Genomic DNA, 25,281 nt, shown 5'->3' with positions numbered 1-25,281 from the left:
ATGAGAGAACGCTCGATCGTCCGCAACGGCAGATTGAAATTAAACTGAGTGGATTATTCATCACGACCCAGACAACAATCCTTTATGTACTAATAGGTCTGCGAAAAGCGTCATATCGAAGCCACTTGGTTACCTCGATCGTCCAATAACCAGGTCAAGGCGCTGTCAACCAGGGCTTCCCCTGTTATATCCTGGTCATGTAACAAGCGCGACAGATCGTTCCATTGTGATAATTCATCCTCTGTTATGCTTGATCCGTGGTTCCCATTGGCATAAGTAGTCATGGATTCGATCGTAGGCAGCATCTCAGGCGTAGCAGTTCCCGAGCTCGTCTTAGGGTCGCTCGCCAGAGGTCCCCCAGGTTCGGCGGGTTGGGATAGCTGCCTCTCCGACAGCAGCGACGAGTGTTCTGTGAGGAATCGAGCCATCCAGTTGTCAAGCATAAATGGATCTGATATGGAGTCCCTGCAGGAATTTTGGAATGTCCGCAGCTGGATGGCCTAAACTCCGTTAGCGAAGCCGTATAAGTCTTGTCTTCAGACATACAAAATGCTCCACAATCGGCCAATATGACTTGAGCGCCATCAGATACTGAAAGTTGGATACTAGACGCTGTCTTGTGATAGAGAGTTCTCGGTAATCATCGCTGAATAAAAGCGTATGGAGATGAACACACGAACTGACGACACCAATGTGACCATATATGAAGTTCTCCAGTTCGCAGTCCTTGATGTTTTTGGAATATTGCAGGATAGACGAGACTACAGACGCGCTGTCCTTGCACTTGTCAGCTCCGCTGGGTTTTGGATTCTTCGAGGCTCTGGCATCCAGGAATGGGAAAAAGAGCATTTGCTTGAAGTGGAAGAAGCCAACATGCATAGCCAGATATAACTGACCGAGCCGCCTTCCCGCCAGCAACATGAGGTTTTCAAAACTCCACGTCAACATCGGGGACAGGCTTTCGGCCCATCGGTCCAAGGAAGCTTCCAGTTCCGCTGCTTCCACACAATAGTCATCAAAGGAGATCATATTGCGGCTCAGACGTCGTAATACATTATTCACCTTAGCAAATATCCCAATCGTTCGTGCCATTTGCGCCCACATGTCACAGCGAAATTCATCCTGGATATGGTTGGCATTGAGGAGCGCGGCGTTGGTGGTGCGGAAAGTTGCATCGTCAATTCTAGGTAAGAAGTCCGATCCGTTAGGCAAATTGAGGGGCTCCATTGCCATATCCCACGCCGACCAATGGCTCGTAATGTGAATTGACAGCCAAGTCCGCCGGTACTCCTCCTGATAAACAGCACTCAGATTGTCGCTGAGCGATAGTCTCTCGGCATGCAAACGAGCCAACCCAACGTATATATGTTTACCATCCACATTGCTCTCCCCGCTGAAATAATACCCGATCAACAAAAAAGCTTGGGCCGTCTCCAGACTCGGGGATATCATATACGGCTGGCAAAGGCGAACTGCTTCCGCGACGAACGCCTTTCCTCGATCGCACGGAGCTGATCCTTCAAAGGTCGGGTTGCTGGAAAATCTGCAGTGCGAGGTTACTAAGGAAGAGGTATTCACAACTTGCACGCATTCAAGAATACCTCGCAGCCAATGCACACATTGCATAGACCTGGATCATGGGCGCTGTGCCATTATAGAGGCGACAGAGGAAGCTGGGCTTATGGAATATTGTATGGGCAATGTCATGTATAAAGCGAAAGTAGAGCTGAACAAGCTCGACCCAGATATCTCGCGATGCCAGCCCTCCAAGAGGAGCCTCGGGAGCCTCGCAACCGTTGGACGGCAGATTCAGCGGCGCGTTTCCGCCGATCGACTGGTACCGTCCACCATTTCTCGCCCTCTCGAAGCGTGATACGATCTTGAGACTGCAGGGCTTTGCTGTTTCATGGCAAAGCTGACAGCCGTCTCCGTTGGGCGTCGGAATGCAGCGGCGCTTGCGGGACCTGTCAAGACGTGAATCTTCAGTGTTATTCCAGCCTTGCAACGATGCAAACAACCACTTACCGACAAGTCACACAGGCCCCTGCTCTCGGCCTCCTCAGGTCGCCTGACATAACATTAGGAGCGTCCTAGCGACGCCAACAAGCTTGCGATGCATTAGAAGAGCTTGCTCGTCGATGCCGGAAAAGTGGAGGGCGCGGGGAGTGGATTGAGATTGTCCGTTCAAATCCAAGCTCCCAATTCCAAACAGCTCCACCCAATCGCTTCAATGCGGGGATGCTGACTAACCGCTAGCATAATTATGCGCATAAAGCACATTGGCTCAAAGAAAAACAGTACGAAGTATTGAAGCTCGAACACGTAGATGAATCTAGATCTATTGGAGTATATCGCCAGGGAGTAGTATTCAAGACTAACTTTGCTACTTCCAAGTTACCCCTCTGTTCTGAGGGGTATGGTGGTATTACTGACAATCCTTCACAAGTGTCTAATATATTTCTTCACCACACCCTCGTAGGCGATTGTCGCCATTCTTAATATCGCGATATATCGCGTCCAAACAGCCGATTCAGCATCCAACGAAACGCTACTCGCAACTTATTGCGCCAGCTAATGGTCATTGTCAAATACGCTGAATTCCAGACCAGCCATGCCGTCCTCCCTGTGAGCTTCTGTGGAAGATATCCGCGCTCCTCGTTTGGCAGTTGCATCAGCGCTTTCTCGTTTCCAATGTACGCGAGCGTGCCCATATTGCGGAAAGAAAATGGAGGCGAACTTTGCAGGTCGCGCTGATTAAGATGAGTTGCCAGCCATTTGGCTTCCTGAGCAGTCACCTGCGCGGTAGCAGGGGGCGAGGCGCCCTCCAGCATTGCGTTGTCACCAATAGCGAACACATCCTGGAGAACGGCTGTGGCGCCGGTGTCGTTCTCTAACTGTACGCGTAGATGGCCGTCCACAAGGAGTGCACCGGACCGAGGAGCCTTTTTGTACGCCCAAGAGCCCTGAGACGCGTCTTTCGATACTTCGGTTCCATCCTTCATCACAGCTGAATTGAACGGAAATACCTCAACATCGCGAAGCGAATCGCGCAAGAGCTCGTTCATGGAATTTCCCGTCACCCAGACACACATTCCAACGCCAATCTGCCCTTCCTCCTTCGTGGTGAGAGTGAGGCAGCCGCGAGGGTCCTTCTGGTAAGGCGGCTCCGCGCCTGGAGCGCCCCAGCGGAGGTCCTGGATATGATGAGAAGTTTGTACCTCGATGCCCTCTTTCTTCATTGTCTCTTGGGCATAGCGTGATAACGACTCGTCAAACATAGAAAGGACCTTCGGAGCCACATCATAGAGCGAGATCCGCGGCAACCCTTCTAGGGTCGGATACAAAGTGATGAGGTCTGAAGTGATAAAATCTCGCAATGCCGCCGCCAGCTCAGTTCCAGTGGGGCCGGCACCGACAATGGCAAAATGCAGTAGGTGCTTGCGCATCTCAGGGCTGGTAGATGGCAAGGTGGCCAGCTCAAAGCATTCGCGGACCCGGCGGCGGACCCGGCGGGAGTCGCCAATATCCTTGAAGAAGATGGCGTTGTCCTTTACGCCAGGGGTCTTGAAAGTCCTGCTAATGGCGCCGACTGAAATAACTAACTTGTCGTACGGGATCTCAAACGTTTCGCTTTTCTCCCATATATTGGCGGGCTCGGAGCCCACTTCGTCCTCCTCGGTATGGGTCAATGTGACACCACTCTTGACAATCGTCGGCTCACACAGCACCGTCTTGCGATGCAAATCAATAGCACGAGCAGCGGCCTGGATAAAGTCCACCCTGATCTTAGGATCCCGGACCGGCTCAACAATGTGGGAGAAGTCCAAGTCACCACCAGCCGTGTCCGTTAGGAGCGGAGTGAAGACAAAGTACGATCGGGGGGATACTACCACCGGAGCGAAGCGTTTTGGCGAGAGCTTTCTTGACATTGTGTATCCTCCCCATCCTGACCCCAGGATGACGACACGCTCCTTGTCATCGCGAGGCTTTTCAAGGACGTCTGTGGAGAGGGTTCGAACACTGTGCCATCTCTGTCGAGGAAGCTGCGGAAGAGTCCTGAACAGAAGTTTCATCATGAGAGCTGGCTTGATTCATCCTTTCACCTGCATCCTTCCGCTGGGAAAAGGCTGGGCTGAGGTTCGAGGTCTCAGTTGAGAATCCCAAATACATACTTATGACCTCATTACCCTCAAACTAACCGGGCACGGCAACCATAGACAGTGGAGCCCATCTCCATAGAAAAGAATAAATACAACTGAAGCAGTCTGCGATTTGCATCGCCCTCATAACATTCCAGTTGGTGAAGCTCTATCTGGCGTGATGTGGCGCCCTACTCTAGCCTCGAATCATCGCCCAACAGTCAGCGCTGCTCTTTTTGATTTGCTTTTCAACATCTCAGCGGCGTCAGCATTGAAAATACCTTTAAAAATATGTCATTTTCGCAATGAGAATAATATTCTCGCATCAAGAAAATAAAATGAAACACTGGTCCAGGATACGAGTTGTTCCGCCGACCTGCAATAACATCGCTGCTACCGCAAGCCGGAGACATACGCCAGCAAACCGCGTTGACAAGGTCCTCACCCTCCAGGACCGTCGCACCCTCGGATACGCCGAGTATGGTAATCCGAAAGGGTTCCCACTGCTATATCTCCATGGCTTTCCATCGTCGCGCCTTGAGGGGTCTGCGTTCGACGACATCGCCTGGCGGCGGAATCTCCGCATTATTGAGCCGGATCGACCCGGGTACGGCCTATCTGCATTCCAGCCAAACCGCCGGATACTGGACTATCTCGAAGACACGCAGTCGCTTGCGGACCACTAAGGCATAGTCAGTTTTGCGGTTCTAGGAGGCTCTGGAGGTGGGCCTTACGCGCTTGCTTGCGCCCACTCGCTACCGCATGATCGACTCGCTGGGGTCGGAATTCTGGCAGGAGCTGGACCTTGGACGGCTGGGAGGGAGCATATCTCAATTTCAAGGAGGATTATATCGCTCGCGGCCATTCATTCCCCGACAACATTTCGAGTGATCCTGGACGCTTTGGTAGGAGTCTGCCGTTAAGGCGTGAGTACCGGGCCGGTAATTCGATGGCTGGATAACTGGCTCGAGAAGCAAGAAAGTGCAGAGGAGAGTACGCTCCCGACAGAGGAACGACGCGAAATGGCCTTAAAAATGGTCTTTGAAGCTTTTGCACTGGGAGGCGCCGCGACTGTGCAAGAGGCCGTTCTCTTATCACAGGACTGGGGGTTTCGGTTTGAAGATGTTACATACAGCAAAATCCAGCTCTGGCATGGCCAAGAGGATGCGCATTCTCCAATAGGGATGATCCGGTACATGGCTGAGCGCCTGCCACATTGCGTGCTGCGCGAGTTCAAAGGCGAGACTCATTTTACGGTAGCGGGCCATATAGATGAGATTTTGTCAGACCTTGTCCCTGAGGAATTGGTCCAAAAGCATTTGGCGTAATGCCCATCAACTTGTTTCGAGTTCATTTATTGTCATTGAGCGTCTCTACTCTTGTACCAATATAGCCTTCTCACATCTTGGAACATAAGACATATTCTGCAGAAGCCCACGATCTATACACCGTAGAAGAGTAGATACCCTGCATACGTGCCTACATTTTTCAGACTGTGTATGAAAAAAATATCCATATTCATTCTGCGTCAATATCCATACAGGACTATTGTCGGCGGCCTCGCCAATAAAGAACAAACATCTCGAATTCCAGCAAAAAATCCCCAAGGTCTGGAAACCAGGCTCACCCCAGATGCAGAAACTTGAAGGTGAGCTACTTAAAGCTTCCCAACAAGAAAGTCAGCAGCATCCGGAACATCATCAATGTAACTAAGATGAGCCGCAGTAATGACGAGCGTGCCCTCGCAAACCAGATCACCAAATGCACAAATGATCTTTGTCTTATCAGTGGGAAAGTTCGGAATACGTCCGCCATCCTGTTTATTGCGCGTGTCGCCAAAGAGAACAACCCCCTTGATCTGGTCCTGAACAGTACTCGAGAGCGTCGAGATGGCAGCATGCATGACTGCCGCTCCCTGGCTGTATCCACCCGCGACGATCTTGGTGTTGGGGCACTTGGACGCCGCGAGTTCAAAAAGAGATTTGGCTTCGTTAATAGCAATTTGGTTCGTTCCTTGTGGCAGAAAGTTAGAAGCCAGGTCGGCGATATACGCCGGCGCAACGCCCTGGCATGCGACTTGGCCGGGCTTCCTGAGTTTCAGGACATTGCAGGTAGCGGGCCCGACGGTGCTGCCCTAGAGCTCATAGTTAGCGTCTCGTATTGCTGATTGACCTTGATGATAAAGCCACTCACCAGGTACCCAAGCTCAGTAGAGCCACGAGCGAAGATAAAGGTGACATCGTGGCAGGAACCGTCGCGGAGCTCGTTTCCCGTGACTGTCATTAGGGTTAGCAGATGCATCTTCAAAAGCAATAGAGAGCCCTTCTTGCATACTCTGGCGTTGATCGAGACGGATTGGATTCGCTGCCACAATAGCGGCAAGGAGGGAAAGGGCGAGGTGGAGCTGGAGCTTCATTTTGCTTGTATGATTGAGGGGAGCGTTGGATGTGAATATCCTTGATGAGGCCGGCTGTTCTGCTGTGATAATGTGCTTGTTCTTCGAGGGTAGACCTGCCTCTCTTTATAACCTCATCCTAAGGGTCTGTTTACTACGACACCCGGCAATGTCAACGCTTTGATGGTGTCGGCACTTGATGGATACTACCCATTGCAAGGGTCTCTCAGCCCAAGATCCTCGGTATCGCGACCTCTCTGCCCTAGGAGCGTTAGCAACTCACTTAAGCAAAGCAGCAGGAGTTCACCCGCGTGACCAAAACGGAGAAGTGAGTAGAGGTCAACCACATGCTAATCGTGCGTTGTCGCATTGACTTTCTGCGCCAACCGAGGACTGCCAGTCTAGGTAGAATATCTCCTCCAGTACCCTTGAAGCATGGCGTTTCATTCTTCAGCCCTGCATGACTTGGCGCAGGTCTTTACGATGTCTACATAGGCTGGGATGATGAAGAACCGAGGATGAACCTGCAACAACTGCCGTACCCCACATTTTGCAAGCCCTGGGGTACATTTCCCCGCTGATTTGAATGCTGTGCATATTTCGGCAGTGGTTGGAAGTCAGAAGGCCAAGCAGTCGGGGCAGACTCCGTGATGGATACGAGAGCGGAACGAGAGTGCGCGTTAAATAGTCCAAGCCAAGCTGGCCTCGTATCCCGACATCAGCCGAGGTGGATCATAAAGAACGGACTCCACGGGCTTCATCTCCTGGCAGCGAGAAAGGACAAACTTTTATACAGCTGTGGGTGGTAGCTCTTGTGCTTTTGGTGTGGCCGCAGTATATCCCACAAAGATCGCGATGCTGTCTGCACTAACCTCCACCCTTCAGTTACCAACCCCATCCTTGGTCAATCTGCAACAGATCAACAGAAACCTGAGTTAACCGACAGAAGTCCTCATTATTATACCTCTAGACTCAGCACCCCACCCTCAGACAGCGCGAGGAAATAAACCCGCCGCGCAACCCGCTTCGAAATGTAGCAGTTAACCCTGGCCAACGTGTCAAAATGACACCGAACCCAAAGCCCAAAGCCCAAACAATTCCCAGAAAGCGGGATGCAAGCTCAACCCTCAAGGTAAGGTTCTTGCTCCTGGGATTTGAAGCGGAGTGCATCTGACAACGATCTAGGTGATCATAATAGGCGCTGGCCTGGGTGGCCTCGGTGCTGCCATCGCAATTCGCCTCGCCGGCCATTCCGTGACAGTCCTCGAGTCTGCACGCGAGATTGGCGAAGTCGGTGCGGGGATTCAATGCCTGCCCAATAGTACGAAGATCCTGCGATCATGGGATGTCCACGGAAAGCTGGCATCCAAAGCCTCACAGACTCAGACATGCAACATCCTCGGTTGGAAGGGCGACCTTATCTCGAGCATGGATTTTGCCCAGGCAGGTATTGAGCACGGAGCGCCGTTCAACGACTTCCACCGCGCGGATTTACATGCTGTTCTGCTGGAGAGGGCAGTTGAGTTAGGAGCGGCCGTTCATACCAACTCAGAAGTCGCCAATATCGAGTTCAACGTCGAGAGCAATACCGCTAGAGTGTTCATCACGGGTCAGGAATCGCTGGTTGCAGATCTGGTTGTTGGCGCCGATGGTATCAATTCACGTTGTCGGGAGATTCTCCTAGGACGACCGGAGCCGCCGCATCGAACGGGCGACATGGCCTATCGGATACTCCTGGATGCAAAGGATATACGCGAGACCGGAGATGTTAAACTGACAAAGTACCTAGACGAGAAAGCTGTGACTTACTGGTACGGGCCTGGGGCGCATGCAGGTAAGTTGTCCACAAGCCGCGCCCTCACACTGGTGCCGTTTCTGATAGAAAGGAAGTGACATACCCGCTTCGCAATGCCTCTCAGCTCAATCTCGTCCTCCTGGTGCCAGATAATATGCCGGAAGAGGGCCCATCGACTCTAAAAGGCTACGTTGACGAAATGCAGAGTCTATTTGCCGACTGGGATCCAAAGTATTTACCCGTTCTGCAATTAAAACACTGAAAGACAAAACGTACTAACGGAGTACAGCATTGGAAAACTTCTCGCCCTTTGTCCATCTGTCCTCCGCTGGCGCTTATGCATCCGCAATCCGCTGGATACATGGGTACACCCAAGCCAAACCCTAGTCCTTCTTGGCGACTCCGTGCACGCAACGCTCCCGTACCTTGCCAGCGGGGCAGGAATAACATTTGAGGATGCCGCTGTCCTAGGTGAATGCCTAGCCCGGACGACATCAAACTCATTAGAAGAGAGAAAGAAAGCACTGGCAGTGTACGAGCTGTGCCGAAAGCTGAGGACAGAGACGGTCGTGAAGCGAGGGTCGATCCAGCAGGATCTTAACCATCTCGACGACGGGGTGGAACAGCAAGAGCGAGATGCGAAGATGCGTGCTTTCGAGGAAGTTGAGCGGAGCTGGATTGCTGGAGCAAGAGGGCCTTTGCCCCATGGCTTGAAGGAGGGAGAGGACCCTCTCGTCTGGCGGAGGTTCGGGGTTGGCGGCTGGTTGTTCTCATATGACACCTGGGAGGATGTTGAAGAGAGGTGGGCTGCTGTTGACAATATACCTAGCACGGCTCTGAGCGCGAATCTATAGATAATGAAGAGATTTAAATAGATACATTCCACCAGCCAACATCGTCAGTTACGAACAGGTCGTCAGTCTCAACATCTCATGCCTATTCGTGCTCAAGCAGCCAGTTCCACCGCTTGTACACATTGCAAGCATTGCACCATCACACTAATTATCTGCCGATAGATGGACTAGCACTCAGAGAGGATGCTTTTGTTTCTCAATGCCAAAGGCACAGCAGGCCCTGGCCGTTGCGTCTCGGAACGCTTAGTAGCGGCCATATAAGATCGATGAGCTCACCGGAATGCAGGATTTTTGCAAGGGGAGGAGCAGCCTCTAGGAGCTTGCCATCATAGCCCGCTCAAGCCGATGCATCTCACTCAGAACACAACAAAACACACTCCTGTCCAGCTGACGAGAGATAGCCGTTGGCTCCCGGTGAGAGGAAGTGGGCTGCTAGTTTTTGGATGATGTTGACTCTGGAGGTGAAACTTACTCTTGGATAAGGCGTTTTTGGAATCTCCAAGGACATCTAAGAGAGGCAGATATCGGATGACTGCAAATGAAGGCAGCGCCGCAATGGGAAGCGCGAGGATAGAGAGGATCGAGAGAGCCAGAGGCGTACCGAGTTATACTGATGGGCTTCAGGAAGGAAGCAAGGTCGAAAGCACTGGGATGCGGGAAGATATCCTACATATCTCTCTTGACTGGGTAAGTAGTAGCTAAGTTGCGGCTATGTATCTGTATCGTCAGCGAGGCTGCAGTTGCTTTCTATACCTGTCTCTTGGAGGGATTGGAGATGAAGCAAAGTGCAGTGTCTGTAAGGATGTTAGAACCTTGTCCGCAGGCAATTGCTGATTGATCTTGATTAGAGATTTATTTGTAGTTATCAAGGTCTAATGCTATATTATGTACAACAGAAAAAGGCCATTAGTATACAAAAGGATCCCGATTAAAGGTAGATGTAGCAGAACGGCCCACCGGTCGTATCGAGCAGTTCGCGAATTGTCGCATCCTTTGCAAGAACGTCAAAGTACTGCACGTCGTCCAGTGTCGCATCCGGACCGTCGATGCCTAGACCCGGCATAACAGTCGGGCCTTCCACGACGAAAGTGCGCTCGCGGGGGGCAAGGTTCTGCCACGTCCAGAAGACACGGTCGATGGCAGCATGGTGCAGATAGAAGGCAGGGTCGCCAGGAGACGCAAAGAAGTCACCCGCAGGGTCACCGGAGATGGTGTAGTGGCCGCCACTGTGCACGCCCAGGTAGCCGTTGGGGAAATCGCCCTGCAGACGATCCTGGAATTCGCCGATGGTGGTGCGGTTGAAGAGGTCGAGCACCTTGTCGATTGTGGTCCAGGAAGCGGCCTCAACGTTGATGTCGCGGCGGAGACAGCGGGGGTTGTAGTCGAGGCCAGTGCCGTTCTGGGCTGTGACGCCATCGACGAGGAGGGTGGGAGCAAGGGGGCCGAGGTTTACAGTGAAGCTGTTTTTGTCAGCACTACATCAACGCTTGGTGGTGCTGGGCGAGGAGGAGAGGTGCGTACTCCTTGAAGGGTCCTGACGTAACGCAGCCACCACCGTTACCAGGCTGCAGGGTGATACCTGGCGCCGCTAAGGGCCCGTCGTGCGGAACGTAGGAGCCGTCACCCGACATGCTGTACTCGGAGCCGTCGAATATGGGAGAGTTGAGGGGGTCATCGGCGTACTTGGGCCAGGACCAGTATGGCTGGTAGCCCTTGTAGCCACATTCGTTGCGCAGGGCCTGCTCGTAGGCCCAGGTGAAGTAGCGGTGCCATGTCAGGAAGTTGCCCTGGACACAACACAGATTAGTTACTTGAATGGAAAGGGAGATAGGGTTGATGATTGAATCAATGGCGCTTACAGTTGTGTGGATAAAGAAAGTCTGGTTGATGTGCACAGCAACAAAGTCATCGAACCGAGTGCGCGCACCAGGAGCAAATGAAGGATCGATCTTGGACGGGGAGTCTATCAGACATTGAACTGCGTCAATGTACTCCTTGCGCTCTCTTTTGCTCAGTGCACCCCTATGCGATGTTAGAACGTGGCCCAATGGGAAGGGGGCCGGATGATCTGGCCACGCACCATTCGCGACGGACGGCAGCATTGTGAGGCGTACACGTGCTGTTGAAGTACCGGGGCTTGACGAACTGGTACTCCACCTGTTTCAGCAGCGCTTTGCCCGCGAGGATATCCCACTCATCGACATTGAAGGTGGCCGTGGCCTGGGGAACCGCAGCAAGGGCGGCCGCGACGGCAGCGAGGGAGAAGCGCATGGCGAGGGTTATATGAAGAAGGGGGCGAGGGAGGGAAGATGAAGGATGAGGAGAGAAACCAGCCTGAAGATGAGTGAAAGGAAGAAAGGATCGTCGTACTGGCCGGGATTGTACTTAAAACTTATAGCTTCTGGAATCTCCCTTTCCTTACAGAACCGGCTCTTCTACTTTCTCTCCATAGCCGCGACGCCGTCTACGAGGCCGCCCACGCGGTCGTCCACGCAGTCGTCCACGAGGGCTGCCGGGAGCTTGGTATGGCCATGCTAGCTGTCTACGGCAGGAGGTAAACGATAGATCCCATTAGATCAGGTTGTGGCAATTGGGCTGGCCGTCTAACGGCTGCTATTAGCAACCGGCAAAGATTTCAATAGCGCACGGAATGGGCAGCCACGCTCTGGGTGGAGATGGCCGCAGTCAACGTGCATGCATATGTACGAAGAAGACTATCAAGTCGTACTCGAGCGTACATGGCACAACAATAGGAGGGCCCCCTTGGATCTGGAAGCTCGCTTCTGGCCACTGAGCCAGCCGAGCATCGGCCCATCGCATAAACTTGTAGGTAGTACTCCAGTGTAGGCACGTAGCTCGCTTAGATAGCAATCTATTTTAGTGCTTTTAGCGGTAGTGCAGACTAATAGACTAGAAGTCAGTGCCTTGAGGCTATGCAATACCGTTCTGGGGTATCATCCTGGGGCGGCCTGAACCAACGGTTTCGTTGGGACATTGTGCCTTCTTATATCGACAAGATCCTTGCCTGAGTGCAAAGGTGCAATCGCTCGCTGAAGGTTCAGCCTGGCTGAAACCTCAAATTCTGCTGGGGAAAGGAGAAAGGTCCGAGCCAGAGGCACCGTTGTGGTGGGCGTGAACTAGGGCTGCAGCCAAGCCACCGTCGCCGCGCTAGGGCAGGATTGACAGGGTTCGCTATGGATGCAATCTCGATCCCAACCCCAGTGACCCAGTGAGGGATTTGATGCCTTGGCCTCTTGAAGGGCATGATGACTACTCTGGTGTATAGCCCCGGAAGACCTCGGAAGTGCTAACGATATTATATATTAATTGGCAGCAGCGGTCCATTCTGCAATCCCAATCTGCAGAGAAACTACTAAGACAGCCCCAACAACAATTTACGGGGACATGATCATTTGCGATCGATACCTTCCGATAGAAGAATCCTGAGAAAATGGAATGCGATTGTCGATCACATCGAGATCCAATCCCCATGGCCGCAATTGTCTGTCAATCCGTTTAAGTCGAGCACATCGCCCCTCCAGCCGCGCCCCCACCGGACCGTCAGGGTTACTACGGAGTCCTCCGTAGTCCACCTCCGTCTCGAAGGACGGGCCCAGCGGATCCCAGAGAGTGGAGCAGCGATCAAAGAAGGTTTGGCCGGCGCAGTTTCTGGCCCCGGCTAGGTTTCATCTTGGTACAGTGCAAGTGGCTGTCCGTGCTGCTAATGCCCTAAAACAGGCAGACCGACCCGCCAGAGAGACCCGCCAAAAAGCCGCCAAAATGACCGGCCAGAACGACGTGCCAGAATGGCCGGCGAGAATAAAGGCCTGAGAGGTATATAGGAGAGGAGCTAATATACGGAATAGCCCTAAAATCATTAAAAATTCATAGTCTGGAATACGTGGACAGCGCGACCATGTGCCATGGAGCCATGAGCCGTGCGAGACAATAACGGCTAAATCTAGCTTCTTATTCTCCGACACTTATTAAGCATCTCACTTCTACTTCCCTGAAGGAGACGGAGGGGCCGTGGCCGGATGATGGCCGGAGAATGGCCGGATCGGCATGATCCTTCTGACGCTGCTCATCAGGCCTATCAGCCCAGCAGAACCGTCAGAACCATCTCAGATACCCGGCCTGATCGTCATCTGCGGCCCACCGGACTTTCCACGGGTCAATGTGTTCCCGATCTATGTTGTATCGCGTCTGGCCAGCAGTGCAACAGTAAGTGCAGCAGTCAGTGCCGGATTAGCCGATGATGGAGATACGTACTGAACGTCTCGCTTCCCCTGAAAATAACAGTTTGATTCTTGGCCTCGCCACCATCCTGCACCAAGCCTTCGGCGGCCCGGGGCTTGGTCCTTCAGAGGTCGAACCCTGGCAACCCCGTGGGTGGCTGAATGCAACAGCGGCTGGAGAAACAGTAGAGCAATTTGTCATTGCTATTCCACCGATTGATCCGGCCTTTTCTCTACCCCTTGCTCGGCCCTTATGTTTCAAGTCGACAGGGCTTAAGGGCTTTAGGGCTCTCAATAGTCCAATGGACGAACGCGCATTCAACGCAAGGGGCAGGTATCTGGCCTGCCCCGGACGGGCTTCCCTTGGCCCAGCCCAAAGAGCAGAAGCTAACTGGCAAGCTGGCCCATTGCTCTCTATCATTGTTCTAGGATTCATTCTATTCGGAGTAGGATCCGTTCTAGGATCCAGCGTAAAAAAAGGCAACTTGCTCGTATCCTCAGGCGCCGTATTCGAATAATTCATTCTGGCTTCCTCCGAAATTGATAGGCTAAGGTCGACCAGACATCAGGAATTAAACTTTTGCATCAATCTGTCCTTACATGCTTCTGGAATAGGCGGACTTGTTCGGGTTATCTCCTTTTAGGCACTGGCAGGCTTGATCGTCGGCTTCCCATCTGTTCTTGACACCCGTGATTTCAGTTCGAACATGCGGGCGTGTACGATATAAGAAAGAATTGGCCGCGGAACAGATAGATCCTTCCGGTGGATCTTGCTGCCTTTCTTGTTCCTGGTAGCCGTCAGGAATATATCGCGAGTGATGGCGACCAGCGATCGTCCCGCTTTGTTGGTCCGACAAGACATGATGGACATGGACCGATCAGCAGTCGACTTTTCCTCGAATAGTCCCCGAATTCTCGCCATTGTGGGCAGTCTAACGGCCTTTGCTGGGTTCCTGGTTCTGTTGCGGTGCTATGTCCGGCTCTTCGTTCTGCGGCGTTTCTACGTCGAGGATGGAATCATGGTTGCTTCAATGGTACGCTTCGCGGTCACAGATTGAGAGAAGAGATGACCGAGGGACACCCTTTACTCACGGACCATACAATTAGATCTGCTCCTTTGGAGTCCTTGCATGTTTCGTCGGCGAGAGTCACCATGGCCTGGGCCAGTATATGGCCGCCATCTTCATGAACAACGACTTTGGGATGCTAACCAGATGGTTTTGGGGCCATGCGATCATCATCGTGTTGGGAATCAGTCTCGTCAAGATCTCCATTGGGTTCTTTCTGTTGCAGTTCGCAGCCCAGAAGAAGGCCCTGAAGCGGTTCATTATTGGATCACTCGGTTCGATTGCCAGACGTTGCTCCCATCAGCACAAACTAACTTCGTCTAGTATTTCTGCTTCTATTCACGATCGCCTGCATGCTGACCTTGATCCTGCAATGCATCCCCGTAGAAGCCGCCTGGGACTCGGCTGTCAGGGCACAGGAGGGGACAAGATGCTACTCGTCTGCGACTTACCTGAAGATTGGCAAATTCAACAGCGGTATGTTCGAATGCTCTGTTCGTAATCATTATGAGAAAAATTCAGTCCTGACACGCCGGCAAGCAATCAATATCGTCACTGACTTTCTCTACGCCACCCTCCCTGTCTTCATGTTCTACGATATTCAGGTCAACCGACGCACAAGGGCATCGCTCATGTGTATCCTGAGCTTGGGCTACTTGTGCGTGTGACCCCTCTAAGAAAGCCAGCTTTCACCAAATCCTAACACTCGCAGTGCCTGCGCCGCCGCCATCGTAAAAGCCGTTCTCCAGAGCCGCGTCTACGAGGAGACCGAGCCGTACCGCGACGCAACATACCATATCTGGAACTCAGTCGAACTCAACGTCGGTATCATTGCCGCCTGTTTCCCCACAATCAAGCCTCTAGTCAAGAGCATTATCGGTGGCACCCGCAGCCTGACCGGGTACGGATCGCGGTCGCGGAAACGCACCGGAGTGACAGGGACCGGCAACGCCTACTACGGCCCGAACAGCCACGTTCTCGGCAGCATGCCTCGAAGTCGAATGGATCCCGAGGAGCAGAAATACCACGTCCAGATCCATGCAAACCACCCGTCAATATCCGAGTCTGATGGCGGGAGCGAAGAGAACCTCGCGAGCACGGCGACGAGGCGGAAAAGCCCCATCAATATCAATACGCGGATCGTGCAGACAACAGAAGTGATTGTACATACGGAGGATGGGACGGATGACCATGGGGCGTCGTCTATTGGGCCAAGAAGGACGATCGAGGATCGAATATAGGTCGTGGGACTACGCGGATGGCTGTCTTACTCTGGGCGAGCTGTATTATTCTATTTCCTTTGCATTGCTGTTTCCGTTGGCTAGTATACCCCGGTGTTTACAGGTCATTCAAACCATACATACAGAAAATAAAATGAGAAAGAAAGAGAACCCAAGAGCAGTAAGCATATTGGCATGCTCCCTCGACAAGAAACACCAAATCGAGGACCGAGACCAAAACCGATATCAATAACAAACTAATCCAGTTCCTCTATACTGAATTATTACAAACGGTGCTATTTCAGGCCTCTATCCACATAGCTAGCCTCGCCGCTAGTTTTGTCAAGTCGTGGGCACGGCCATGACATGGTCCCATAGTGGCGTCTGCCCTATATCCACTATTTATGGCGAGCTCGGAGACTGGTCTAGATTCGATCCTGACACTTTGTCAGTAATAATGACAGCGGGATCTAGACCGATGGGGAGTCCATCGTACTTAATACGCAATTAATATATATTGATGGTTGTCGCCGTCTAATATCACAGTGCTCCTCTGCTCCGTATACTGCGCCTTGGCTAGTATAACAAATGCTGTTCCGCGTCGGCCGAGAATAACCAGTAGCGAGGAGTACTATGCCAAATGTAGACTTGCGCTCCCTTGAGCACCGGGTCTAATAGCAAGGCCGGCCAATGGATGTACAGGAGCCCTTCCCACACTGTCCTTGTAGCCGCAGAAGCTACGGTCAAATTACAAACCCTCTAGAAAAGACACTAGGACTGTTTTTTCTTTCTTGGACCACCGGATGATTGTTCCAGCCTGTGAATAGGCAGCCATAAAAAACAATACCATTGTTCAGGTCTTCCTCCAATCTGGTAGTGCCGAGGTTGCTGCTGGGTTATGCTAGTGCGTTTCGGAATGATGACGGACGACGGTGGAGGAAGATCTTGCCGGTGGGGGCCTAAAGGACAATATTCATCGACTGCCTGCTGATTGAAAGACGTCTGCTGTTGTCAAGTACTTGAAAAGCGAATGCGTACTCAGAGTACAGTGAGACTCGTATCCGGATTATCCACATAGAAGTAAAAGACTAAACAGGTATATACAAGTCGACGAAGCTGGGCGCTGTGCAGGATGTGTCCACAACAATGCCCTGTTAGTATAACTCCTCTCTACGGCCAAGGGCATGACAACGCTAGTGTTCGGCCACTGCAAGCATGACCACCGCTACCGCTATCGTAGCTCCAAAGGGTTGTGGGTGGCGGCAGCGGATAAGGGCAGCATGCAAAAAGCCTCCCAACTGCACAGGTATATGTTCGAATGCTAGGTCGTATGGCGTCGGTGTCGTCACGCCGTTTTCTGTGGGGGTCAGGGTGAGGTACGGTGATGACGGAAAGGTCAGAGTGGGAAATAACGACGGGTATACAATTGCCCACATTATGCTGAGCCAGAAAAGAAAAATGGAATTTGGACAAGCTAGCTGCTGGAATTACACCTCAAACAAACGCAACTGACAGATTACGAATTGTTAACGGCGCTGGCTGCCTAACGGACGTTAGCCAGCTAACCTCAACATAAGACCAGCAATGCCCAATATAACTTGACAAAAGTCTCGGGATGATAGAAGAGATAGATTCTGACATACGAACTGAACGTGAGGGTCTGTAGCCAGCGTTAGAGCTTCTCTGGTAGTTAGGTTTCTATAGCTCCGGCTGAAAAGCCTGCAATATCCATGTCTGAACCTTCGTTACCCTTAGCAATCCTCATTTCGATAACTGGGCTCTTTTCACCTTTCTCCAGGGTTCGTGTCTGGCTATCACCAGCAGTAGCCACTTTACTCCGCCCAGGGATAAATCACTGTCTCTGCGCCGTTCGTGTGCATTGATTAATAATTGCTATAGATCCAACCGACCATGCCACGCCATATACTTGAGGTAATGTCAGTTTACCAATTCAGACTGATACCTTCAGGATATGACCGCTGGATTACTTTATACACAATATGTCAATGGGCTGTCTACGAAGCGATAGGGTGGCTGATTAATCTTGCACAAGCGACTCGTATTCCTTGCGCTATATTGATATCTCGTTCTAGTAGTCAGATAGCTAAAGCTCTGTATTCTGGCCTGATAGCGTACTCAGCAGTATGCTTCCGAGAAACATGCAGGTTTTGCGCATTGGGATGGTTGATGTATTCCGCGAGTATACTTACCACGGCGAGAAAGTCCTCACGAACCTCCTCTGCCCTAGTATTGCTCTCGACATCCTGTGTAGTGAGATAGTCAATTTTGCGGTGACTTTCGCGGAGAAGATGTCGCCCACATATCCAAGAAACTCGGCAGGAGCAGGCACAAAGTCCCAATAGAGTGCAACAGGCTGCCGCAGAGTGAATTGAGGACATTGCTGCTACTTTGAGAATGTTGTCAAAGACATAGTAGCTTATGACTCTGACTTCACTGTTGGAGGACAGCATGGTAGAAAAATAAGAGTTCTTGGAGCTGGGACGAGCTGGTGCTTGACCACTATGGATTGCGTACGTCATCCCATGTCCCGGACCACGAAGAGTCCATCTATTTCGGAGGACATCCTGTGCCACCGAACAGCTTTAAGTATTTCCTACTTGCCTTGCTGATTGCTTGTAAAGCCAGCAATATCTCGCACTGGGAGACTGCATGAGGTAGCATAACTCGGAATGGGAGCCACAGATGGAATCAATATCAGGCTCGCCTGGGCAAGACTCGTACCACAAAAACTGTTTAGTGCCTTATCCGGACCTTGACTAATTTCCACCACAGGTACGCGACGAACTGCAGATATTGCCGTTGCAACGCAATATACTTTTCATCAGAGCATGATCCCACGGGCTGCACCTCATTTATTTGGCTTGGCTGGCGCCTGTTTTGATGACGCACAGCGGAAACTTTCCACTCTGAACTGGCAGCTGATTATCTTGCGGGCTTCTACGGTTCTTTAAGAAAGATCGAATATATATAAAGCTGGGTCTGAGAACATGCGCTATTGATGGAGCTTTGCCCCACCTGTAACTTGAGGAAGGAGATGAAACTAGAAAGCAGTGAACAGTACATAATGGCTAGGGCTATCGGAGAGGAAGCAAGTAATGGGCTTTTTAGGTGTTTGGAGGAATCGCTACCAGAGAAGGGTCAGTAGGCTCTAATTAATGTAAGCTGTCCGCATTAAAGGTTATTTAAACAATACTTTGAGAGTCCGTCAACATGGTAATATCAGGCAGAAAGGGTCCATAGGCAATGCCCCAGAGGGAAATTTAGTCCATCAAATTGTTGGCCTGGTGTACCCGTTTCCCTGGGACGCATAGGACTGGAAGGGCTCACTTACTTGCTTTCAAGAAGCACCCAATTCGTGGCTAACCTCTGTTGTTGCATGAACTCAGCATTATCCCATTTGATAACAGCGTCTCCTTTCTAGCATGGTTTTTAATCCTCCGCCTTCGGGATATTCAATGCTGATTGAGGAGATCTCTTGCCTTCTCCGTCCTACTCTGGTCACGGTATAATTTCATGAGATCGTTCTTGGCTCTGAGAGTGGATGGATTGTCGGAGCCCAGAAGCACCGCTTTGCCTACCAGTGCTTGCTTCAACGTCTCTCTGCTTCTGGCAGTTTGCCCTGGTCTTGGAACAGGGATCCTAGATTGTTGAGAGTTCTGAGGGTGGAGATGTGCGCAAGACCAAGGATCATGGTCTTGCCAGTCAGTGCTTCTTGAAGCAATTCCCCCGCTTGGTGGAGCTTCCCCTGGTTATGGTAGACCCTTCCGAGGTTATTCTTCGCTTTTAGAACAGAAAGATGATTTTGGGATAGCGTCGTGTTATAGCCTGCAAGTGCTCGCTGGTACATGGCCTCGGCTTTACTCAGCCGGCCCTAATTCTGGTAGAAACTGCCTAGTTTAGAGACAGTGTCAAAGGTGTATTTGTGACTAGTCCCTAGATCCTTCTCTTTCTCTAGAGTTCTTGACGAAGCGTCTCCTCCATATCATTCTGTCTGCCCAGTTCAATATCGGAATTTCCAGCATCTCTGCTGAGATTATTATCCTGAGCCTGAGATAAACTGGCTGAAGGGTCCATAATGGTCCGATACTCAGGAACTGGCTGCACCAAACTTTGCTCGCCTATCTCAGTTTGCTCCGGAGCAGCCAATGGGCCGGTATTTTCTTGTACCAATTCTTTACAAGTCCCGGGGTTGCCACTGTGTAGCGCGGGTCCATGAGAAAGTTCAAGGAGGTTAACAAGTGTTTGCATCTCAATGATCCGAAAGCTTTCTGATGATAGCTGTGTATTGACCATGTCGTCCTCTGGCTGTGCGGAAGGCTGCCTCTGAAACTGTTCGTGAGACGCAATATAAGCTGGGATGTCGAAAGCCAATGCATAGTCAAGTTAAGTTTGATCAAAAGACAGAGGGTCGCCTTCGCAGAGATCAACTGGCCGCACTGATAGACATCGTTTGACGAGCAGGTCTGTCCATCCACGACTTGGACTTAATATGTGGGCGTGAAGAGACAAAAGGAGGGCACTCCTATCAAGTTCCAAAATGGGGCTTCGTGATAGAAGTTGAAATGGGAGTCGCCTTCCTATGTCCAGGCTGCCATCAGTTCCCATGTATGCGCTCTATGCACAATATTGCCAGAGTCAACCATCTGCAATTCAAAGATACTGTAAAGATCCCGCCAATAACTGATCAACAGAAGTCTTCCATCTGTACTAGAAGGACTACATGAGAACCAGGGAGGCCTGTATAAAGCCACCAGTGCTGCTGGATTGTATCCTCCAGCAATGCTGTCAGGCCAGTGGTGCCGATCCCTTCAGGAAACGGCTGCCTGTTAAGCTCATGAATACTCACATATCTATGATATTAAACCACGCTTCGGTAGAATAAATGATATATACGCTGTAGTGGGGACTCTTGCCGATGATTCTGGGGGAAAAAACATTACCTAGCGCAGGCATTATCCTGTTAGGCTATATCTTTATCAATAATCTTGTCTAGCTATAAGCCACCTATTTATATATCAATATAATTCTTATTAATCATTGCAATACTATAGTTAAGCCTTCTGAAAGTGAGATTTATCGTTTATTTGATACGTATGTATAAATTTCTCGTTAGTATAATGATTACCATATGATTTAGTGCTCTGACAAAACGCGCAGCTTCAGGGCAGCATTGCTCCCCTGCTAGAACGAGAAGGGGGTTAGTTCTGGCTCTCGTAATTTCTGCTCGGCAGGTAGATTAGCTGCTGGACGAGTGGAAACAAATTTTCAATTAGTAGAGCAAGATTCTGGCCTCTGAACCTGCCCTGCACTCCATATCATGTTGCTAGACGGAGGCGGATGAGAGCCGAGTTTCGTTGAACATGACCGAATTAAGCAAACCGAAACCAAAGCGAAAGCGAGTCCAATGCTGACCGAAACTAATCTCACTTCTCAGGATGTCTTGCTGGTGGTAGCAGAATAAGGTGACCAAAGCCTGCACTACTTGATCAACAAGAAGAATCAAAGATCCCAGAGCCCTATTATAGATTGCAGGGGAAGCTGAGGTTACTCGATGACAAGACCCAAGGGACCCCCTTACTCCTTGCTGCGACTCGAGACTCGGGCTAGACGGTCTGCTGCTGGTTGAACGACAAATGCTCCGATTTCTGCTGACTGGTTTTGGGAGGATTCGCAGCAGCAGATACATACTGACTGCCGGAGAAAGAGCTGACTGACTGATTAACTGACCTGTTAACTCGCTGTGAGAGCGCTGTAAACCCGTCTCCGCTGAGCAATATATTACTATTGCTTTAATATCGGCTACTCGGGCCCTCTAGCAGACAGTCCAGGAATAGTGCGCCTTGTACAACGCCGAGTGCTCAGTCCGAAACGCAGGGAATGTCACCTCCTGGCCTAGGCAAGCCGGGATTGCATGTAGTCTCTACTTGATTCTCGAGGTCGGTAGAGAGAAGACGTCAACGACAAAGGTTTATACCTGCCTTAAGCAAGCCCGCTTGTCGTTCACATTCCGGCTGACCAAAGGGCCCAATGGCTTGGTTCTGCTGCGTCTCTCGCTTTCGGTGTGCAGCTCCAGCTTCGTCAATCTTGCATGAACCGTCTCTGTCGGTCTCCGTGGACCAAGTAAGGTATGCAATTTTGACTTTGTTTTATACCCGACAGCTCTTGTACCGGTACTGCGCGACATCATCATGCACTACCTTCCCTCCAGACCCAACCTGATGGTACGCACGTAAGCTGACTCGAGTGTCGAAACATGCGTAACCACCAGGTGGCTGTGATCCCCACGCTTCAGCAGAGCTCGACTGTGATAGCCAGGGGCCCTGTCTGTCGCAGATGGCTCACGAAACGAGAGAGCCTCTTTCTCTCCTTCCGCCTTGAAAGAGACTAGCTTCGAATGACTAGGATAACCCCGCTCGCCTGTTATTTGTTCCTTGAAAGCAGGATCCATATTGGCTACTCCAAGCGGTCGACCGCGATTGGCCCAATCCTATAAGATTCCAGGGTATATTTAGACCGGTGGAAAAACCGATTATCTCATGTGCGACTACAGCTGAGCCAGCATTGGCCACTTCCAAGGCCGTGTCCTCGAGTTCCTAGATAGGTGCGACTCGTGCCCTCGTGCTGGCGGATGCACAGTCGAAGAAACGGGCAGCCGGCAGTCGCACTTAGATATGCGACACGCAGTCTGCCGCAGATGGTAGTTCAATTGCGACCGCATCTGCAGTATCAAGACACCATTTTCTGCTCTCGACATCACCTCCGCTTTGATCGGCAGCCGCCGAACAGCCCCGAAGGTGAGTACCGGTCCGCCCTCGGACGGACGAGTCCAGAACTGTCATTACGAGATGAAAGATGATAACCAACGTGCATGCGCAAGGGCCAGAGTTAGGCGGGCCGCTGGCGTCAACCGGGTCTGATCGACGGGCTGGAGATTGGCTTTACTAAGCCACGTCAGAGTGCGCAGCTGGTTTGCATAAGCGCATTTCTTCCCGGTCTTTGGGGGCCCTTTCGAGCAAGCATCGTTCAGGCTGTGGCGCAATGAGAGCGTCTGAACAAGTGACTGTGACTGAGACAATCTGAGGGTATGCAATCCAGGTCGAGTAACACGGCCCCTTGCTCGATCCTGCCGCTTCTGTGAGGGACAGATACTGAGTCCTGCGTCCCAACAGGGGCCCCGGACAGCAATCCAACCGCCGAGTCATGAGTCGACGTACCAGACGATGGCGCCTTCGTCCGTGGCTGTTCTGACACTGGGACCCTGGATTGGTTCATGCCCTGGTCAATCTTGGCCGCCCACGCAAACCGCCCCTCCGTTGAGTTGGAATGCGGACTGGATAGCTGTAGAACGGGCCTATGGGATTGGCAGCGTCGGTATACAAGCGTGACCAGGGACGGTCTTGCCCGCAGCGAACGCTCAGGGGCTGCAATCCTTCTACCCGTACAGCCATTCGGTGCCCTGCACGATCCGAGCTGACGTTTGACTGGGCCGCGCTGGAAGAATTCCAACATCAGCCGACCAGCGACTGGCGAAGACGCAGGGCCACCGCAGCGGCAGATGTGATTAAATAGCTGGATTGCTCGGACGTGGTCATTTCTAGTTCGCAGATTTATTCCGTTGATGTCCGTCCTGCCCTGCATTTGCTGTTGCAAAAACAGGCCCCTGTGTATCAATCATGGACCGAGTACGAAATCTAGAGACCGAGTCAGGACCCCGATATAACGAAAGCGTCGAGCACGTCCGAGAGGTCGAATACCCTACACTGAGGGATGTCATATACCTTGACCACGCGGGATCGACGGTATATGCGCGGTCACTAATCCGGTCGTATGCTCTGGACCTCCAGACGAGTCTGTATGGGAACCCCCATTCAGATAATACTCCATCACGCGTATCTGGGGCTCGAGTAGACGCTATTCGCGTGCAGCTTCTGCACTTCTTCGGCGCAGATCCTAGAGACTTTGACCTGGTCTTCACAGCCAATGCCACCGCTTCCATCAAACTGGTGGGCGAGTGCATGTCCAGCTATACTCGGTCACAAAAGGCGTCGCGTTTCAGCAAACGCCGCGGCTTCAACTATGTGTACCACCAAGATGCCCATACCAGCCTGGTAGGCTTGCGGGAAATTGCTACCGGTCAGAGTATGTGCTTGCGAGGAGATGCAGCCGTCGAGGAGTGGATCGATTGGGGAAAGACGCCCAGTCAGAGAGACGTGACGCTGTTCGCATATCCGGGGCAGAGCAACATGACCGGCCGACGAACGCCGCAATCTTGGTGCGAAAATCTCTCCGATATCTCATTGCCTTGCTGATTTGTATAGGCCGGGGCGGGTTCGTCAGAACCATAGGAACACATATGTCCTGTGGGATGCTGCGGCGTATGCCTCAACCTCTCCATTATCCCTGCCTGATGCCGAGTCTGCGCCTGATTTCACTGTCGTCTCGCTATACAAGATTTTTGGATACCCAGACGTTGGCTGTTTAATTGTGCGCAAGGCGGCTGCGGCAGTTCTCCAGCAACGGCGGTACTTTGGTGGTGGCACTGTCGACATGGTTGTGAATTCTCCGTCTCCCAATATCTCTGCCTGGCACGCACTCAAGTCAGAGTCATTGCATGACATTCTCGAAGACGGAACCCTCAACTTCCACTCGATCGCCGCCATACCCCATGCGGTCGAGACACACACGCAACTATTCGGCAGTATGAACAAGGTTTCTTCGCATTGCGCATATCTGGCGGCATATCTATACAGACAATTAGTGCTCTTACGTCATTCTAACAACGCCCCAGTCTGCAGGATCTACACTGGCTCGCAGAAGCCCGGCTTCGGAAACGTCTCACTGCAAGGGCCTACCGTTGCCCTATCTGTCCTCGACCCATCAGGAACGATCCATGGCTATGCAGAAGTCGAAAGACACGCAGACAAGGACCGGATATACCTCCGCAGCGGGAGCGTATGCAATCCAGGGGGCATGGCGCACCTCGGCTGGCTGAGGATGGACGATATGAGAGCCGCCTGGGACGCCGGACACCGATGCTCTCATCCTATTCAGGAGGTGGACGGGAAACCGACCGGAATCGTAAGGGTGAGCCTGGGGGCAATGAGCACAATAGCTGATATTGAGGGTTTTGTCGCTTGGTTAAAGAGGAACTACGTGGATCGATACATTGGCCTCCCCTACTCGGAGAAGTCAAGTGGGTCGATGTCCAAGAGTTCGCTGGATATAGGCATGGAAGAGCAGAGGCCAGCTAGACCGAAACGTCCATGGGTGAGGACGGTGGCAGGACGCTTTCGAATGTTACTCTGTTGAGGTTGATTGATATATTAACACGTCGAGGGGGTGGAATAGGATATCCAATTGAGTATATAGATGGTCTAGAGTGATACCCTTCGGGGGTTGTGTATAGGTATATTCGGCCTTTCCTCAAGAGCTCCAGATATAGCACGATACCAAACAAACAATCATCTTTTTCCTGCTATTGTTCGTTCCCAGTAAGCATCCCTAAATTTGAGCCGATCATCAGGCTCTATTGTGGTTTCCAGGATGAGATAC

General features: G+C 51.7%; 10 protein-coding genes across 10 annotated transcripts, besides 1 other annotated feature; 5 read left to right on the top strand and 5 right to left on the bottom strand.

Moving 5' to 3' along the window:
• Window positions 1-25,281: part of a sequence feature (contig 1.93 620..340023(-1)) that runs on past both edges of the window.
• ANIA_10670 (putative C6 transcription factor) lies at window positions 111-2,075 on the bottom strand (the record flags this gene model as incomplete). Its single annotated transcript, XM_657819.2, has 4 exons — window positions 111-500; window positions 547-1,543; window positions 1,620-1,964; window positions 2,026-2,075. 4 exons carry the CDS (start codon window positions 2,073-2,075, stop codon window positions 111-113), a joined length of 1,782 nt encoding a protein of 593 aa, XP_662911.2.
• Window positions 2,496-4,076, bottom strand: ANIA_10660 (putative pyridine nucleotide-disulfide oxidoreductase; the record flags this gene model as incomplete). The annotated part of the gene is made up of 2 exons (XM_050612355.1): window positions 2,496-3,635; window positions 3,666-4,076. 2 exons carry the CDS (start codon window positions 4,074-4,076, stop codon window positions 2,496-2,498), a joined length of 1,551 nt encoding a protein of 516 aa, XP_050468287.1.
• Window positions 4,321-4,825, top strand: ANIA_05308 (alpha/beta fold hydrolase; the record flags this gene model as incomplete). The annotated part of the gene is made up of 2 exons (XM_657820.1): window positions 4,321-4,403; window positions 4,495-4,825. 2 exons carry the CDS (start codon window positions 4,321-4,323, stop codon window positions 4,823-4,825), a joined length of 414 nt encoding a protein of 137 aa, XP_662912.1.
• On the bottom strand, window positions 5,636-6,619 carry ANIA_05309 (cutinase family protein). The gene is made up of 3 exons (XM_657821.2): window positions 6,474-6,619; window positions 6,333-6,415; window positions 5,636-6,273 (listed from the first exon to the last, which is right to left on the bottom strand). The coding sequence occupies exons 1-3, from the start codon at window positions 6,553-6,555 to the stop codon at window positions 5,797-5,799; spliced, it is 642 nt and encodes a 213-aa protein (XP_662913.1). The 5' UTR covers window positions 6,556-6,619; the 3' UTR covers window positions 5,636-5,796.
• ANIA_05310 (uncharacterized protein) lies at window positions 7,598-9,183 on the top strand (the record flags this gene model as incomplete). Its single annotated transcript, XM_657822.1, has 4 exons — window positions 7,598-7,666; window positions 7,720-8,368; window positions 8,479-8,560; window positions 8,619-9,183. The coding sequence occupies 4 exons, from the start codon at window positions 7,598-7,600 to the stop codon at window positions 9,181-9,183; spliced, it is 1,365 nt and encodes a 454-aa protein (XP_662914.1).
• On the bottom strand, window positions 10,112-11,454 carry ANIA_05311 (tyrosinase family protein; the record flags this gene model as incomplete). Its single annotated transcript, XM_657823.1, has 4 exons — window positions 10,112-10,643; window positions 10,705-10,970; window positions 11,043-11,205; window positions 11,264-11,454. 4 exons carry the CDS (start codon window positions 11,452-11,454, stop codon window positions 10,112-10,114), a joined length of 1,152 nt encoding a protein of 383 aa, XP_662915.1.
• Window positions 13,249-13,871, top strand: ANIA_11475 (uncharacterized protein; the record flags this gene model as incomplete). Its single annotated transcript, XM_050612353.1, has 2 exons — window positions 13,249-13,407; window positions 13,851-13,871. 2 exons carry the CDS (start codon window positions 13,249-13,251, stop codon window positions 13,869-13,871), a joined length of 180 nt encoding a protein of 59 aa, XP_050468286.1.
• On the top strand, window positions 14,285-15,729 carry ANIA_05312 (uncharacterized protein; the record flags this gene model as incomplete). Its single annotated transcript, XM_657824.1, has 5 exons — window positions 14,285-14,455; window positions 14,529-14,763; window positions 14,813-14,965; window positions 15,011-15,146; window positions 15,201-15,729. The coding sequence occupies 5 exons, from the start codon at window positions 14,285-14,287 to the stop codon at window positions 15,727-15,729; spliced, it is 1,224 nt and encodes a 407-aa protein (XP_662916.1).
• Window positions 19,681-20,176, bottom strand: ANIA_05313 (uncharacterized protein; the record flags this gene model as incomplete). Its single annotated transcript, XM_657825.1, has 2 exons — window positions 19,681-20,081; window positions 20,167-20,176. 2 exons carry the CDS (start codon window positions 20,174-20,176, stop codon window positions 19,681-19,683), a joined length of 411 nt encoding a protein of 136 aa, XP_662917.1.
• ANIA_05314 (uncharacterized protein) lies at window positions 23,166-25,174 on the top strand. Its single transcript, XM_657826.2, has 2 exons — window positions 23,166-24,001; window positions 24,048-25,174. Exons 1-2 carry the CDS (start codon window positions 23,403-23,405, stop codon window positions 25,036-25,038), a joined length of 1,590 nt encoding a protein of 529 aa, XP_662918.1. The 5' UTR covers window positions 23,166-23,402; the 3' UTR covers window positions 25,039-25,174.

Source organism: Aspergillus nidulans, chromosome V (genome assembly GCF_000011425.1).
Source record: "Aspergillus nidulans FGSC A4 chromosome V".
In the NCBI taxonomy this organism is placed as follows: domain Eukaryota; kingdom Fungi; phylum Ascomycota; class Eurotiomycetes; order Eurotiales; family Aspergillaceae; genus Aspergillus; species Aspergillus nidulans.
Note: the sequence above shows the minus strand (reverse complement) of the source record. Positions and strands in the feature narration are given on the sequence as shown.

Bases quoted from the DNA above. Each gene is read 5' to 3' on its own strand.
- ANIA_05309 (XM_657821.2), bottom strand. From the start codon at position 6,555: ATGAAGCTCCAGCTCCACCTCGCCCTTTCCCTCCTTGCCGCTATTGTG. The intron at 6,416-6,473 runs GTATGCAAGAAG...CCCTAATGACAG, and splicing joins CCGTCTCGATCAACGCCAGA to TCACGGGAAACGAGCTCCGC. The intron at 6,274-6,332 runs GTGAGTGGCTTT...TATGAGCTCTAG, and splicing joins CTACTGAGCTTGGGTACCTG to GGCAGCACCGTCGGGCCCGC.
- ANIA_05314 (XM_657826.2), top strand. From the start codon at position 23,403: ATGGACCGAGTACGAAATCTAGAGACCGAGTCAGGACCCCGATATAAC. The intron at 24,002-24,047 runs GTGCGAAAATCT...TGATTTGTATAG, and splicing joins CGACGAACGCCGCAATCTTG to GCCGGGGCGGGTTCGTCAGA.